Genomic DNA, 16,790 nt, shown 5'->3' on the forward strand with positions numbered 1-16,790 from the left:
GACTATCTTATGATAATCACATTTTTATTTATCAATCAGTACCAATTAATTAAAATATAACATTTTATGTACTTATTCTTATTTCTTCTATTCTTATTTCTTCTATTATTATTATTCTATATATTATTATTTGTTAACTGGAGTAGATAAAAATGTGACAAGTATTTTTTCAAGAAAAGAAAAACAGACTTTTTAAATATCTTTTTAAATATAAAATTGATAAAAAAGAAATATTAAAGAATTTTAATAATCTTAAAAAAATAAAATGCATTTATATATGTTCTTTTTCTTAAAAAAAATCTATATTTTACTTCTGAATTTTTTTCACATATGTATCCAATTCATGAAAAACATGTTTGAATAATAATAAATATTCACAGATAATTGAATATCAATTTGATATTTTATAAATATATATTATTGCTAAGACATAAATGTGTAAATGTAATATAATAATATATATTTATTGTTGCAATATGAATTAATGAAATAAAAAAAGTAAATATAACAGATCAAACTAAAATCAAATATAAATCTAAATTGATCTAAACTAAAATATATGCGTATAGTTTGAAAAATATTTTGGTGTATAATTCGAAAACTTCAGATATATGTAAAAAAAAAACTATAGAAAAAAGTTGCTTAAAATAATGTTCTTAAACAACAATTTCAAAGATTAATGTGATCAGCTTAAAACACATTTTTTAAATAAAATTTCATCAAAATTTTTATATAAAATTTTAATTAAGTTGATTTTATTTACAAAATCTTCAGAATCTATGTTTTTAACATCAAATGTGATATAAAATAACTATAGTAATCTTCAGAAAAAAGCATTTACATAAATCATGTGATATTTCTAAATCATTGAATGTATAGATAGATACTTATCCAATATTTAAAAAAACTAATTAAAAAAACTAATAAGGATAATGAATAAAAAAAATAAAATTAAATATGGTAAGATATATTCTATTATTTCTTAAATTTATGTATTTTAATAATATTATGATATAATAATATATTAGGTATATATTATTAAATTAATATTTTTTTATATAATAATATTTGCATCTAATAAGAATAAGATATATTTTAATTTCGAAAAAATAAGATATATAATAATTATGTACATAATGTATGTATGTATGTATGTATAATAAACAAATACAACAAAGATAAATACATCATTACAAGATTATATCATATNTTTTTATTAAATATAAATATTCTATGTTATTCTATGTTTTCAAAAATTATTAATGGAAATTAAAATTTTACGAAAATTTATATTTGCGCATATTATATTTCCAAATTTGTTTTATTATAGAAAAATATAATAATAAAAAGTAAATAAAAATTTGATTTTAGCTATAATTTTTTACTATTTAAAATGAAAAGAATAATAAAAACTTACATCAATTTTATTATAGTCGATCAATATATGATATCGATCATTTTCTTTACATTATTTCTATATATTCACATTAGTATCGATAAAAAAAACTATCGATAACATTTGAAACTATCGATAATTTCTGATTATAGAACGAGTTTAAACGAGATAAACTATCGATTGTTAAAAATTTGTGATAATTATCGATAGTTTTTCACTATCGACTTAATTGTAATTATACTATCCATGAAGTAAATAATTTTTACTTAAAAATGGCTGCGTTAAAGACGACTGTAAGTCTGTCAAAAAAATTATTTGTGAGAAATATAACGTTTACGTCTTTCATTAGAAAATATGAAAAAATTGTTGATACGCCATACGAAGAACTTTTACAAAATGAGTTGTGTAAGTAATGTATTTATGTGTAAAGAGGTTATTTCATTTTATACTTTATATAGATTAAATATATATCTTATATAAGAGTTATCCAAAATAATTAAGAAATGAATTTAATAAATTATTAATAATATTATATTTTTATGTATAAATATAATTAATATTTTTTTATATTTTTTAGCTGTTTCTCAGAAAAAATATATGCCAGGCTTATATCCAAAAACAAAAGAAGAAATGATAGCAGCTGCAGAAAAATATGGTTTGCATCCTGATGAATATAAACCTTGTAATCCAGACACTAATTATGCAGGAGACTATCCAGATTTACCATTTATAAGTGTAGAGGCTAAAGATTCATTTTATCCTTGGGATATTCCTGCATTAAAAAAAAATTTTGAGGAACCAGTAAGTAAATATATTATGAAATAATATCTTATAGCTAATAAATAATATTCTCAAGTAATTCAATTATTTATATAATTATATACTATACAATATAATATATTATTTTGTATATAGTATCATAAAGAATCAAATATGTTATTTGGAGACCGCTATGAATATGGTGTTCGTCAAATTGTTGATCCAAATAAGGCTATTGCAATTTTTTGTGCTATTATGGCTGTTTTTGTAATAATTTTTTACTTTTCGTGTAATATAAGTCAACCTTTGGTAAGTAATTATATTTTTATGTAGGATATTATAACTTTATGTTTTTATTGAATATATAATGAATATATATTACATGTAATATATATATAGTATATTGTTTTAGATGGAAAAACAATATCCAGGAAAAGGAGTGCATTATACTTTTGAACTAAAATAATCAATTATAAATGTAATAAGATATATATAGTAATAATATATGTATATATGTTATATCATATGTACAATATTTGTCTCATATTGTATGTATTTCTTTAACAGAGCTTTTCTCTCTTTTTTTCTCTTTCTCTCCTTTCCTTTCCTTTTCTTTCAAGAAAAAATATGTAAATTTTAATAAAATTTTTCAAAAGATAAAAAAAAGAAGAAATAGAAAGAATAATTCGTTACATTTTCTTTTCTTCTATTTGTTATATTTTATATATTTATATTAAATTTTATAGTAAATGAAATGATGATAATGCAATTTCTTTTTTAAGCATTTTAATTTAAATTTAATTTATAAAAGTTTTCTGATTGGATTAAAAAATAGAATAATGAATTGAATAGGAGAATATTTAGTAAATAAAATAAAAATTTTTAGTTTATTTGAAAATATTCGTGAGGAAATATAGTATATAAAAAATTATATGTTTATAATTGTGATTATAATAAATATATTTATAAAGCATTAAATATATTTTTTATGTTACTCTATCAAATGTATAGTTTCATTATATATATATATTATTAATAAAAAATTGATAGCAGATTGAAATTAGAAGAAATAATTTGACATCAAACATATGCATTTGTCGTCATTTGCACTCAATTTTATCATTTAATCTTGTCTCACTCGCATAATAGATTAATACCAGAAATGCTGCATTTTTATTATATTTGCCAAATTATATAGTGCAAATCACGTTTCTGCTATCAGTCTGCAATTATTTATTCAAACAAAACTTGAATATTTTTTACATGAATTAACTTTTTGCAAAATCTGTTATATTTCCGAAATCAATTTTGTAATAAATCCAATTATAACAAATCCTATATCAAATCTGTTGCCTTTCTAACGATAAACTTTAATATCAGGATCTTTAGAAAAATTTGCTAAGAGCAAATTTGATTGGTATTGTATATTATAATATATATAAACGAGATATAAAATAAAAAATGACATACAATGTTTTTTTTTTTTGTATCATTTTTTGTAAAAATTCAAAAATTCCCTTATTATCCCTTATATATATTCCTTTTAATTCCCTCATTATTTTTTTGTTACGTGCTATGTTATCGATAGAAAATAATTAATGATAGTAGTACCAACATCAATATCAAATTTATAAATGTAGTATTAGAAAAATAATATTAAGTATTTAAAATTTTGTTATTATCGATACTTTCTATTAAGTATCGATATTATATTTTGTATTTTGATATCGAATTATTTAAATATTATCAATAGTATTGGTATCGATCCGATCAATAATGATTAAAATCTGATTTTATTATACATCAAAACATTTAAAATAAACAAAATACAAAAGTCTATATTTGTTTTGATCATTCTTGTACATATATACTTTAGATGATTATGACAACAAACAATTGATTACTAAATAATATTTATTGGTAAAATAATTCTTAATATAATCTATTAAATTTTTATTAATATTCTATATATTATTTTAGAATATTATAATATTATAAAATTAAGTAAAATTAAAATAATAATCTATAATTATTATTTTTCTAATTGATTTTTAAATGTTTTTATAAGATTTCAATATAATAACAATCTGCAATTAAAATATAATATATCTATTTTCTTAAATAGTTGAAGTGAATAACGTATTGTATTACTCCAACCAATCAAAAAGCTTCTAACGATACGAATCAATGCGCATCATAGTGCGCATAGCATTGGTTTACAGTTGAAAATCGTAGTGACAGGTCGCATTTCACCGTACATAATTATGTAAAATTTGTATCGATAAAGTATTGTATTACGATCATTAAGCTTAATTATAGATTATTAAACTTTTTTTTTAATTAATACGAATTTTTTTAATTATTATACCAGAATTGAAAGTGTAGATTTAATTACTTTGAAGACAGGATGGTTTTGAAAGTGTGATAGTTCTTGAACACATCATTATAATTAAGATTATAATTAATTACTATAATAATCCGATTTTCATTCAGATGTGGTAAGTTTTTTTATTTATTTTGACAAAAAACATAGTTACTATAAATTTGTTTATTTTTATGCTTATAAAGATTTAAATTAAAACAATATTAATACAATCAATTCATATACAAATACACACACACACACACACACACACACACACACATTTCTTTCCTAAATGTGTATGTTCAATTTGTATGTTATTATTTCTGTATTTGTTTTGATTTTATATTCGAAAGCCAAAAACATTTCTTATAATATAATTTTTCCAGAAAATTATGATTTATAAAAGTCTTTCCAAAAAACAATTTGCATTGATACCATGCTCGATACATTTCTCACTTGTCGAATTATCCCTTTCCCAATTTGTAATTCAATACGTCGAAATAAGTACCTATATGGAGTGTCATTCTGTTGCAAAAATTTGTGATAGAAGGTTTTTTTTTTTCTTTAGATGCGACATGGTGGTTATTTCATAATTTTTATTTTTTTAATATGCGTTTGTTCAATTATTTATTGAATATTATTGTAACTAATAATTATTTTCATTTATGGGAATAATTTATTTTCTTTTTTATTCGTCTATTTAATCAATAGAATTACTATTAATTCGTATTACGAATTTTTAAAATAAAATTTGAGCTAGATTATTGTTTTATTTTAATACGATCAATTTAATATATTCATACACTTTATACGTTTATTATTAGAAAATATATTGTAAAATGATTAAAATAAAAAATATATTTAATAAAGGAAATAGGAATAAACTACGTTATATAAATATGGATCATGCCGATGCTTTTGTTGTACACTGAGATCACTATATCGTATCTCATGGCGATTCAAAAAGGGAAAAGACAAAACAGAACTAAAACAGCGATCATATCCAGTGACATCCAATTCGCATAATATACAAGATATGAATTGTATCTTTACATATACTTACATATAAATTCAACGATATAGATAAAATAGGATCAAAGAAAGATTTAGTTTTTTGATAAGTTGGATTTATAAATCATATCATATCATTCAAAACAATATTTTTCAAGGCAAGATGATCTATGAATTGCTTATCATCCCTAAATTTTCTCATTCTAAACAATCAAATTCTTAATAGTTATGTGATTTCATTTATTAGTCATTCTATATTATCATTTGCATTTTCTATTATGTATTACATATGCTTTAAAAATTGTTTCTATGAAAAGATTTTCAAAGCAATAAGCAGGATTTATAAACGATTTAATTTTTCATATGTAGAAATTAGAAATATGAAAAGAATTTTTAGAATAGGTAAGATGTTTAAAATGTTTTAATGTGTATTAAAGTTTATATTTATTTTCTTTATAGAGATTTCATTTCAGAGTAAAAGATTTCATTATAGAAAAATATTGATTATATAAAATATATGTAGGGACAATTAAATTATTGCGGATTCTCCCATAATGTAAGGAAATACGTTTTTTAATTTTTAATAAGCACATTTTTTTAATAAGCACGCTTCAACGATCATCGATCTTTGTACTAGATACTTATACTTTAGATAAGTAGATAGATAGATAGACTAGATACATAAACAAGCTGCAGTTTTGGCCATATCTATAGCCAAAACATTGCCATATGCCTCTCTGCAATTATCATTAAAAGAACTTTTAAGGTGTGAAAAAATAGATTTTTGGACATTAAAAAAGTAATGTCTAATAAGATTTCTAATCTTGCGTATTTTCGTAATTCAAACATTCGATTGTTGCCAATTACATTTTTCCAATATTTAGAACTAATTACATACATAAAGGATATTGTTTATTAAATATATAGATAAAGTAATATATTGTAAATAAATAGATGGTTGATGAACAAAGTAATATAAAATAATATTTTATAGGAAATTTATTTTGTTCATTTTCTTTTCTTTTTTTTTTTTTAACGTTAATTATCTTTTTTTATTTATTTATAATAGAAATATAAAATAGAATTGATAAAATTTTTTTAGATTAATTTAAATTTTATTTTTAAGTTTAATTCTGCTTTGGTTTTTTTTTTATAGCTTTTGCTGTTTATGTTGCACAAAGATCAAAAGTTGAATATACAACAAAAAAAAAAATTTATTTGAAAATAAATAAATTTTCGCGAGCAATCTCAAGCAATGAAATCATTATTAACAAGCAACGAACCTTATTATTATTATTATTATTTAATATAATATAATGTATAATTATATACCATATAAGATATAGATAATTTCAATAGTATATTATATAATTATTTATATATTTATATATAATTATATATTTTATAAAACATAATATTGGCTAATTGACTGCAAGTATGAATATATTTTTCAGAGATAATTTGGAATTTTTGAGAGAATTCGTAAAAAATGACCAAGCATGTGTAGGAATGAAATTAACATCTGTAAATATCGAGAAATCAATAGTCAGTCAATCATGATATTAATATAAAATAAAAAATGATGATTATAATCTTAGAAACGAATCTTTCTTATATCTAAATCGAATTTTTCTATATTTATCAAGGCTTTCTAGTATCCTATATTATATGAATCTTGAATAGATTTTTTTGAACATAGATATTTACATAAATATTAAAAAGATATTTACTTTATATTTTTTGAATGATTTAATCTTACATCTATATTTAGATTATGATGCACATGTTTGTTGCACAAAAAAACATTGACATGTCTTTCGTGATGTCAATTTCAGAACACGTAATATGCATAATCTCGTAAGATGTCACGTCTAACTCGTTTTTTGTCTATAATTATATGATAATGATAATATATTTAATATTCATTATATAAATTTTAGTATAATCTAAATTGAATAAAATGTAAAACAATTTAATATTACGATTATTTATATATTTTTTTTTATTTTGTATTTCACATTTTTTATAATAAATTTCTATACTTTAATATTTTCTATTTTATCAAGCTCTTTTCTATTAACAAAATTTATCGCGCCATCTATCAGTGATTTTATCAATCATGTGAGTAAGTATTGTTTATCTACTTAGTTTGTATAAGTAACAAACTGTCATTTACTAAGTGTTTGTATTTATAAATAGTTTAAATTTATATTTTTGTTATTATTTTAGTGTTAAAAAAAAATTTTTCGCCTAAAAAATTTAACTCAAACATGAATGTAGGAAATCAAATACCAAATCTTGATAAAATTTTACGCGATGATGATGAATCTGATTTTTTTCCAGCAGCAGGGTATGTTTTTACAAATTATTAATTTTAGTTATGTATCATATATATGGTGTTAAAAAATGTATCTATATAAAATATATTTATATAAAAATTATTAATTAAAGTAAGGTTATATTTTATATTTATTTTAATCTTTATTTAATACTTTTATATATTTTTAATATTGCTTAATAATTGCAAAAAATGATAATATTATGATAAATAGGCATACACACACACACACACACACATATATATATATATATATATATATATATACATATAAATAAATAAATATTTTCTAGCTCAAATTTAGCTGCTATTTTTGGATTACAAGCTAAAACATTAGATAGTGGTTCTTCGACAAAACAAGTTTCTAAAAAATTAAATGCATCACGTACTTTAACTCAAACAATTTCAAATAAAACAGAAGTTATAATAGCTAAAGCAGTTCATGCATTTAAATTGTAAGTTTTTATATTGAATTTTTTTATTATTATTATTTTGTTATTATTATTTTTTGTAATTATCATTTTCATATTCCATATAATAATTAATGTTATTTGTAGACAAAACGGAGCTTATATTTCAATTGGAAAACTTGGAATAGCTCTTACAGGAAATTTTGCGTCGAAATTATATCAAATTATTTTATATAAAAGCAAACAAGAACATGTGTCAGTTGTTACCGTGACATCTAACTTTTTATATATTATACAACCAAATAATTATTCAAGTTATTATGATAGCAATAATAAAAACTGGTCGATTTTATTTGAAAATAATGATGTCTGTATAGAATTTGCTAAAGAAGTAGGATTAGCTCGATATTTTTCAGAAAATAAAAAAATAGAAAATGTACTTTATCAGGATTTATCACCTGCTAATAAAGATATAACGGCAAGAGAGGGGGATAATGTATTTATCAAATATTTCATTGTAACAGAAATAACACAACCCCTTAAAAACATTCCTACAACATTTCAAACAATGACGGTAGAAATATCTATGGATGATAATTGGGAAAGAACTTTTTTAGAAAGTAATAAAGGATTAAAACGAATTTTATTTGTACCTCCCAATAAACAGGTTTTACATGAAAATTTTTTAACAAATATCAATGAATTATGAATATATGCATATTTTAAATATAATTATTTTACAGATTAGTTTGGGACCTGGATTTCCTAAAGAAAAAGATATTATATTAGAAGTAGAAGTAATGGATATACAATCACCTGCAGAAACTGTCCATTCGCATACAATTACAAGCGGTAAAGCTTCTATTATATCAAGAATGGCTAAAATGGGACAGTCTATATTACCAAAAATTCCTACATCTACCACTACAGATTCTGAAGATACTGAGGTATATTCAAGTATAAGTTTAATTTAATTGTGTTAATTAATATGCGTGTAATTGAATAAAATCATTAAATATATTTTAATTATATTAAAAATAATGAGATATACATTTGTAGGATGATGTATCGAATAAATTTCAAATTCAAAAGAAAGTAAGTGAATATATTTAATCAACATATTTTAATCAACATATTTATAATTTAATTTTATATTTTTAATTTAATTTATCTTTCAATAATTCAATGATTTTTTTTTTTTTTCATTGTAGATAGAATCGTCAGAAGAAGAATTCCAAAAGAAACATTCTCCAGTGGAAAATTCACACAAGAAATCAAAATTAAAAACTGAAATATCGACGACGAATGCTCCTTGTAAATCTTTCGTTAATTCATCTGTATTTACTTCTCCTCAATGGTCTCCCACACAAATACAAGTATATAAATTAAATTTTTTTCGAAAAATTGATTTATAAACGATAATTAGCATCCTTTAAAATTAATATTTAGATTTATTATAGCCAAATATTGTCACTTTGAATGGTCAGATATATTCATTACAATCACAAACTGTAACTTCAACAATACCAACAATAATAGATCCAGGGTTAAATATATTATTGTCTGAAACTAGAATGACAAATGCAGAACTCAGAATGGGAATGTCTAAAATAGCTGATAATGTACAAAAATTATTGGATAAGGTACATATTCTATCGAATAAATTATATATTATTTATTAAAATATTATTACATATCTTTTATAGTTTCATCATTTTGAAATTCAAAATGCTACAACTCCTATAAAAGATAAAACGACTTTAGATGCTACTTTGAAAATGTTGTTAGCCATGGATACATCTGGAGAAAAGAATAGTCAATTATCTAAAAATATTGACATGACTAGTGATAGTTTTATAGAGTTAAATGAAATAAAAGACAGAATGAGCTTATTGGAAAAAGAATTAAAACAAGCAAAAGGTAATATGAATACTTGTATATTATTAGTTGTGTTATTAGTGCGTTAAAATATATATGTAAATTAAATATATTTTGTACAGAACAAGTAAAAGATCTTGAAGTTAAAAAAGAATCTTTAATAAAAGATAATGAAAACTTGCATAAAATTATTAAAGAGTTAAATGCATCTCTAAAAGATTCCGATACTGCATTTTGTAATATGAAAAAAAATTTGGAAGAAACAAAAGAACTTAATAGCAGATATCAAGAAGAAATAACAATATTGGAAGATAAAGTGCTTAAATTTTCCGAACAATGTAGTACTACTGAAAAAATTACAGATTCTAAAGAATTAAAAGAAGTAAGGATATTTTTATTTGACATTTTTTATTTCCGAGATATTTTAATTATAATTATATCTGTAATTATATTTCTTAGAATGATAATAAGAACAAGGAAATCAAACAAATAATGAATAAAATTTATCACACTTTATTGGATAAATTTGTAGATGAGTCCTATTCTGTAAATTATATAAAAACAATAATAGCAAGTACAATAAAGGTAAGTAGATACATATATATATATATATATATCAATAAATAAATGTTTTTATAATGTATGATTTTTTTTTTATTATAATTTTTAACGAAAATATAATTTTAGAATGTTACATTACAAGTTTTAAATAATACTGATGAGAATGATATGTGTGATATTAAAATAGAATTATCTTCTTCTAATAATACAGAAACTAATGATCTAAAAATATGCAATACAGAATCACAAATTTCTAATTTTGGACAGGTATAAAAAAATATATAATATAAATATAATTATTTTTAATTCTACATATTTTATAAAATTTTATATATATCTTAAAATATTTTTTCTGTAGGTATCTTCTGTATTGCAAAATGAACCACCCCCTGTTCCCCCTATAGATAATGAGTATGAAAATGATTGGTTACATTAATAATTTTTTTTCGTTACGAAAAATTTTGAAACCAAATAAAAATTTATTCAATGAAAATAAAATTTATATATAATTTATAAAAATTTATAAATCTTCTAAAGATATCATAAAATTTTTTGAAAAATTAATATAATAATATTTATAAATTTAATAATAATAATAATAATAATAATAATAATGTATATATATATATATATTATGTATATATATATATGTGTGTGTGTGTGTGTATATATATATCTCCACACATGTTAACAAGTATTATTTTAAATATATTGGTAATTTGTTTTTTGTTGTAATGTTAAATGATAGGTTATTACGTCATACAACAATTTATACGACTTTTATCAATTTAAAGAATTGTAGATGAATTTATTTACATGAGAAAAGTAAACGAATTATTTTAATCTTGATTTAATTATATGAAATGTAAAAAATATTTGAATAGAGAATAAATTACAACAGTTGCGCTGTAGTTCAGTCACTTGTCCTCTATTAGAAATGGCGTAAAATCAAGGTACATGTTTTCGTGACAATTGAATATTATAAAACATTAAAAGCAAGAAGGAATGCTACAGAAAATATGATAGGACGTAAGTCGCATACTGTAAAGATTGAAAATAAGTAGGAGACAAAAAATCCCGCCCGTCTTTGTCCGGCTCTTGAGTAAATCTATCTGGCTGTATTCACGGTTTCATCGTCTTGGCTTCTACCACGCCAATCAAATTTAAATCTAACCTTAAAGTTTTGAATAAGAAAAACAATGCTTTTCTTCGAATTGTATTATTATCGCGAGATTTATTTCATTAATAGAAGTCGAATTAAATAATAATGCAAACAAAAATTTTAATGATGTTATTTTATTTGTCCCGATGTATTCTAACCTTCATTTTATTTTTAATGTATCGTACTTTGTCTTTACAGATTATAAAATCAAATTTAGTTATTTTAACAGATAAATGTTCGCTTTTGCGACATTTAATATGTAACGATATAAAACGATACGAAAATTATAGAATATTTATAACTTTTTTTATACATTTTATATATATATATATATATATATACATATACATTTTTTGATTAATAAATAATACATGATGATTTATAAAATAGATTGTTAATTGTATCTTTTATAATGGATATAAATACTGTGGAAGATGAAGATGTATCTTTCCATTTGGGGGAAATGTTTGATAGTTATGAAGAATTGGAACATAAATTGGAGAAATTTTCAAAGCGTAGCCTAGTTCACTATTGGAGAAGAGATAGTAGAACAGTTAGCGGAGCTCATATGAAAACTGCTCGTCCCATTAGCGAGCGTTTAAAATATTATTCGGTCAAATATGCTTGTATTTATGGTGGTCAAAAATTTCTACCTCGTGGAGCTGGCAGAAGACAGTCTCAGTTAGTTTATAAAATTATACGTCATTTACATTAGATCGTGTTATTATAATTATTTTGAAGTAAATATATATATATAAATAAGCGTATTTTTAAATATATATTTATAAAATATCACTGTTTCACTTAGATCGATAAGAACAAATTGTCCTGCTCATATTATGTTAAGAGCATCAAAAGATGGTACAAAATTAGAGGTAACTAGTGTCAATAATGAACATAATCATGAAATTTCAGAGGTAAATAATAATAATAAGATAATATTAATTTGAAATTTTATATTTCAATATATATATATATATATATATATATATAATATTTCATTCTATTTTATTCCTTTTAATTAGGAATTATTTAAGAATCTTCCACAAGAAAGAAAATTATGTGGCGAAATTAAACAAGAAGTACAAGATCTCATGCAGTTACATATTGATCGTAAAAGATTGAAAGAATATGTACGATTACGAACAAACAAAATACTTAGATCCAAAGATTTATTTAATATAGCAGCAGCCAATAAACAAAAGAGGAATATAACACCTGAGAGAGCATATCAATTGTTTAAAAAAATTCATGATATAGAGAAAATGCAAGGTAAAAATAATGATAGGAAAATGTATTCTGAATCTGAAGATGAAATTGCACAGACGATAAAAAGGATGAAAAAGGAACAAGAATCTCCTTGGGGACAAGATGTAAGATTTAATTCTTAAGATTTAATAATACATAATAATTAAACAAAAAAAAATTATTTTTCAGGGATTACCAACCGAATTAGAAGTAAGCGAAGGAAATGACGGTGATGATTCCTATAGCGGTCAATTAACTCAAGAAGAAGTAGTAGATGAAATTGATACAACAGAAGGAGAATTATTAAGGGCAAATAATGATGGGGATATTATAGCAGCAAATGGTGAAATTGTAGGGGAGTTAGTAATGCAAGATGGAGATCCATCTGTAATTGTTGAATCCATCGTAAACGCTGATGGTTCTGTTTTTGTAGATGAAAGAGAATTTAATACCTATTGTAATAATCATTTGTCACATACTGTAGATGGTAGTCAATCTCCTAATACTAGAGGTAATATGAATTGATTTGTGATAACAATGTTTATGTTAATATTTATATAGGATAAAGAATTCGTGATATAATAATAATAATAATAATAATAATAATAATAATGATAATAATAACAACAACAACAACAACAACAATAATAATAATAATGTTGATTTTAGATATTGAAACCATCGCGTCTACGACTAATATGGAAAAAGTAAAAGGAACATCTACATCTCCGAAACAACAAACTACTAGGTCTCTTACACCTCAATCGCAACAACAACCAGTAAAATCACCATCAAATACTTTTGATGAAACTGCAGATTCTAGAATATGGATCATGAAAGAAGCTACAAATGTTGAGGCAGAGCCTGATAGTGAACCTGAGAGTGAAATAATCGGTTCAAAATCAACGACAACAGTGAAACCGGATGTCGATACACCTGAAGTAATATTTTCAGATGAAGCTAGTGCTCAATTACTTCAGGAACAACTAGCAGTTCTTCGTGCAGAGAAAGGAAAGTTATATCATGAAACTGAAATGTTAAAACTTAAAAAGGACAAGTTAAAGTTACAAATGAATTGTTATTCGAATGAGATACGAAAACAAGAAATGGAAAAAGAGAAATTGAGGCTCGAAATTAAATTGCTGCAATCAAAAGTTATGGAAGATTCTAACGATGTTTCTCATTATATTTTTGTACCTTGAGCAATATTTATAATTGGTCAAAGAAATGTGATTATAATAGGCAGACACATTGTTAAGATTTTTTTCTTTCTATTATCAAAAATTATACGGAAATAATTTTTGAAAATACAATTTTAATTTTTTCAACCAATGCATAATGATAAAAATATTATAAAGAAATATTTTTCTCATTTATTCAATTATTATTAAACAACTGACTTATTCTACTTTAAGATTTTAAGTTATTATCTTTCTCATTTTTGTATATTTTTTTGCACATTCGATAAATTTATTTGAAATTGAGATAACATAAGGATATTCTATCTAATATTTTATTGTTTAATGTTGATTTTATTTTTATTAAAACTGATATATGTGTATGTTCTAAATAAATTCTATATTAATATTTAAAAAAGATTTTCTTCAACGCGAGAAGTTCTTGGAAGTATTCTTTACATTAATAATGTGGCTAAATAATAATACTATACAAATGTATAGCTAGTATAATAAATTATTTTGCAAATAAAATCATTTTTTATTGTATGAAATCTTATATTTTAAATTAGTAAAATAGTAAAATTTTTACAATTATTTAGCATTAATATATTTTTTTTTTTTTTTATCATTCGATTTAAATACTTACTTCTTCCTCGAATTTTTTAACTTCCATAATTAATTCTTTTATATCTTTTGCCCTGTGAAATAAAAGAAAATAGATTTTATCATTTATATTTTTAATTAATATATTTTTATAAAGATACGCAAAAAAACATACATTTGTCCAAGAGTGTTTTTGATTATTTTTTCCTGATCATCTTTAAAAACAATTTCTTTTTTATCTTCAATGCTTTCGTTATTCTCTGTATGTCCAATTTGTTCTGATTTTTTCTTTAAATCCAAAAGTCTGATTTTCATTGCTTCTATTTTCATTTCCATTTTCCTTAATTCTTCTGCTTCTGCTCTTTCTATAGGAGTCATAGAAGGCTCCTTGTAATTTACTAATCGTAATACCTCTTTTGCTCTACAAATTCATAGATTTATATAATAATAAAATATACTCTCTCTTTCTCTCGCATCCTTTCTTTCCCCTCCCCTCATTCAAATTATATCGCAAATATTTTTTAATGCGATTAAAAATAAAAGAGATACTTACTTTTGTGCTAATTTCTCTTGTTCATCTTTAATATCTTCATAACGTTCAGCCAATCGTTCAGCAGTTTGATGCAATTCTTTCTTCGTTTCTATTAAAGTCTCCAGATCTTTAAGTAATTGGATTTTCATTACTTTCAACGCACGCACCTTTTTACCGATTTCTTCTCGTACAGTGTCATGTTTAACAAAGTGTTCTTTACGAAAAATATCCGTCGCGTGATATAAAAGCTAATAATAAAAAACATTTGCTTAGTTTTTATCTAAATTAATATAATTCTTTATTCGTTCAATACCTGCAAATTCTCTCGTGGAGATTTCGAGCCAACTTTGATGAGGGGTTGTGATGTTTCATGTTTTAATAATTTTTTTATGTACACGTCGAATTCCTCTTTATTCACCTTTGGATAATAAAATGTTAATTATTAATTGGTTATTGAAAAATAATATTATTTTTTCTTATATAATAATTTTTTTTAATCTTGCAAATTTCGGCACGATACTTTGTTCCCATATGTTTTTTATAAAAATTCTTGACCTTTTATTAAAAATAAGCGTGAAACTGATCGACAACTACAAAATATATACATTTACTGAAAAAAGTATAATTATGTCTTTATATATTATAGTTTCTATGTTATACGTGATATAATAATTAATTATGAAATAACGAACGATTTTTTCAAATAAGCTATAAAATAATTTTTTTTCTTTTTGATTTCCTTTCTTTTAATAAATTTAAATCAGAATATTTTTTTATCCGTCTTTTATAAAAGATTTTTTTAAATTTTTTATTTAAAAAAGATGTATAAAAAAATATTTTAAGCACTAACAATATTCAAATAATAATTAAGTGTCAATAACTATATTTTTGAGAAAAATTTGAAGAATAGATGAAGAATATATATTTTATTATTTTTAAATCTAATTTCTTTCTTTAAATATGGTTACAACTCCCCTCCCCAAACATACACAAAAAAAAAATTGTATAATGCAAAAAACAACTGATAACTTTTTGTTCAATATTTTTGAATAGATATTTTTATTTGAGCTAAACGAATAAGAAAATAAATTTATTCCGTCTATTTATCAATTTTATTAATAAATTTTAAATAATAAAGAAGATTTTATATAGTTTTTTAATTGTTAAAAAAAATTAAACTTATTAATAATACTAAATATGTTATATATTATTAATATTATTAACTATAATAATTATTAACTATAACTATTAACTACAATAATAAATATATATAATAAAAATATATATTTAAAATTTATATATTATATATAATAATATATTATTATATAATAATAATAATATATATTATA

At 22.0% G+C, this 16,790-nt stretch overlaps 4 protein-coding genes across 5 annotated transcripts in view; 3 read left to right on the plus strand and 1 right to left on the minus strand.

Moving 5' to 3' along the window:
• Positions 1–1,642: 1,642 nt before the first annotated feature.
• Positions 1,643–2,699, plus strand: LOC122718840 (NADH dehydrogenase [ubiquinone] 1 beta subcomplex subunit 8, mitochondrial). Its single transcript, XM_043944202.1, has 4 exons — positions 1,643–1,801; positions 1,974–2,197; positions 2,312–2,464; positions 2,568–2,699. Exons 1-4 carry the CDS (start codon positions 1,669–1,671, stop codon positions 2,619–2,621), a joined length of 564 nt encoding a protein of 187 aa, XP_043800137.1. The 5' UTR covers positions 1,643–1,668; the 3' UTR covers positions 2,622–2,699.
• A 1,934-nt stretch (positions 2,700–4,633) lies between these two features.
• LOC122718645 (FK506-binding protein 15) lies at positions 4,634–11,258 on the plus strand. 2 transcript variants are annotated; one of them, XM_043943860.1, is made up of 14 exons: positions 4,634–4,653; positions 7,598–7,656; positions 7,761–7,881; positions 8,163–8,324; positions 8,427–8,946; positions 9,023–9,226; positions 9,339–9,374; positions 9,491–9,655; positions 9,740–9,922; positions 9,986–10,199; positions 10,280–10,539; positions 10,617–10,742; positions 10,845–10,985; positions 11,077–11,257. In XM_043943860.1, the coding sequence occupies exons 1-14, from the start codon at positions 4,649–4,651 to the stop codon at positions 11,152–11,154; spliced, it is 2,274 nt and encodes a 757-aa protein (XP_043799795.1). In that variant the 5' UTR covers positions 4,634–4,648; the 3' UTR covers positions 11,155–11,257. The 2 variants fall into 2 exon arrangements, with proteins under 2 accessions (XP_043799795.1, XP_043799796.1); XM_043943861.1 differs by lacking the exon at positions 9,339–9,374 and having other exon boundaries at positions 11,077–11,258.
• Positions 11,259–11,401: 143 nt separating this feature from the next.
• Positions 11,402–14,602, plus strand: LOC122718646. Its single transcript, XM_043943862.1, has 6 exons — positions 11,402–11,747; positions 12,271–12,561; positions 12,689–12,797; positions 12,906–13,253; positions 13,318–13,639; positions 13,798–14,602. The coding sequence occupies exons 2-6, from the start codon at positions 12,293–12,295 to the stop codon at positions 14,328–14,330; spliced, it is 1,581 nt and encodes a 526-aa protein (XP_043799797.1). The 5' UTR covers positions 11,402–11,747; positions 12,271–12,292; the 3' UTR covers positions 14,331–14,602.
• Positions 14,603–14,940: 338 nt separating this feature from the next.
• The window catches only part of LOC122718693 (nuclear pore complex protein Nup88), a 55,237-nt gene continuing 53,387 nt past the window's right edge, over positions 14,941–16,790 (minus strand). Inside the window, exons 9-12 of the mRNA XM_043943954.1 lie at positions 15,755–15,859; positions 15,463–15,689; positions 15,085–15,330; positions 14,941–15,004 (exon numbers count right to left, since the gene is read on the minus strand). Of these exons, the coding sequence (XP_043799889.1) occupies positions 14,941–15,004; positions 15,085–15,330; positions 15,463–15,689; positions 15,755–15,859 (642 nt within the window). The remainder of the gene's footprint in view (positions 15,005–15,084; positions 15,331–15,462; positions 15,690–15,754; positions 15,860–16,790) is intronic.

The sequence above is a fragment of the Apis laboriosa genome, unplaced genomic scaffold (assembly GCF_014066325.1).
Source record: "Apis laboriosa isolate Shangri-la unplaced genomic scaffold, ASM1406632v1 scaffold68_cov148, whole genome shotgun sequence".
NCBI classification, from domain to species: domain Eukaryota; kingdom Metazoa; phylum Arthropoda; class Insecta; order Hymenoptera; family Apidae; genus Apis; species Apis laboriosa.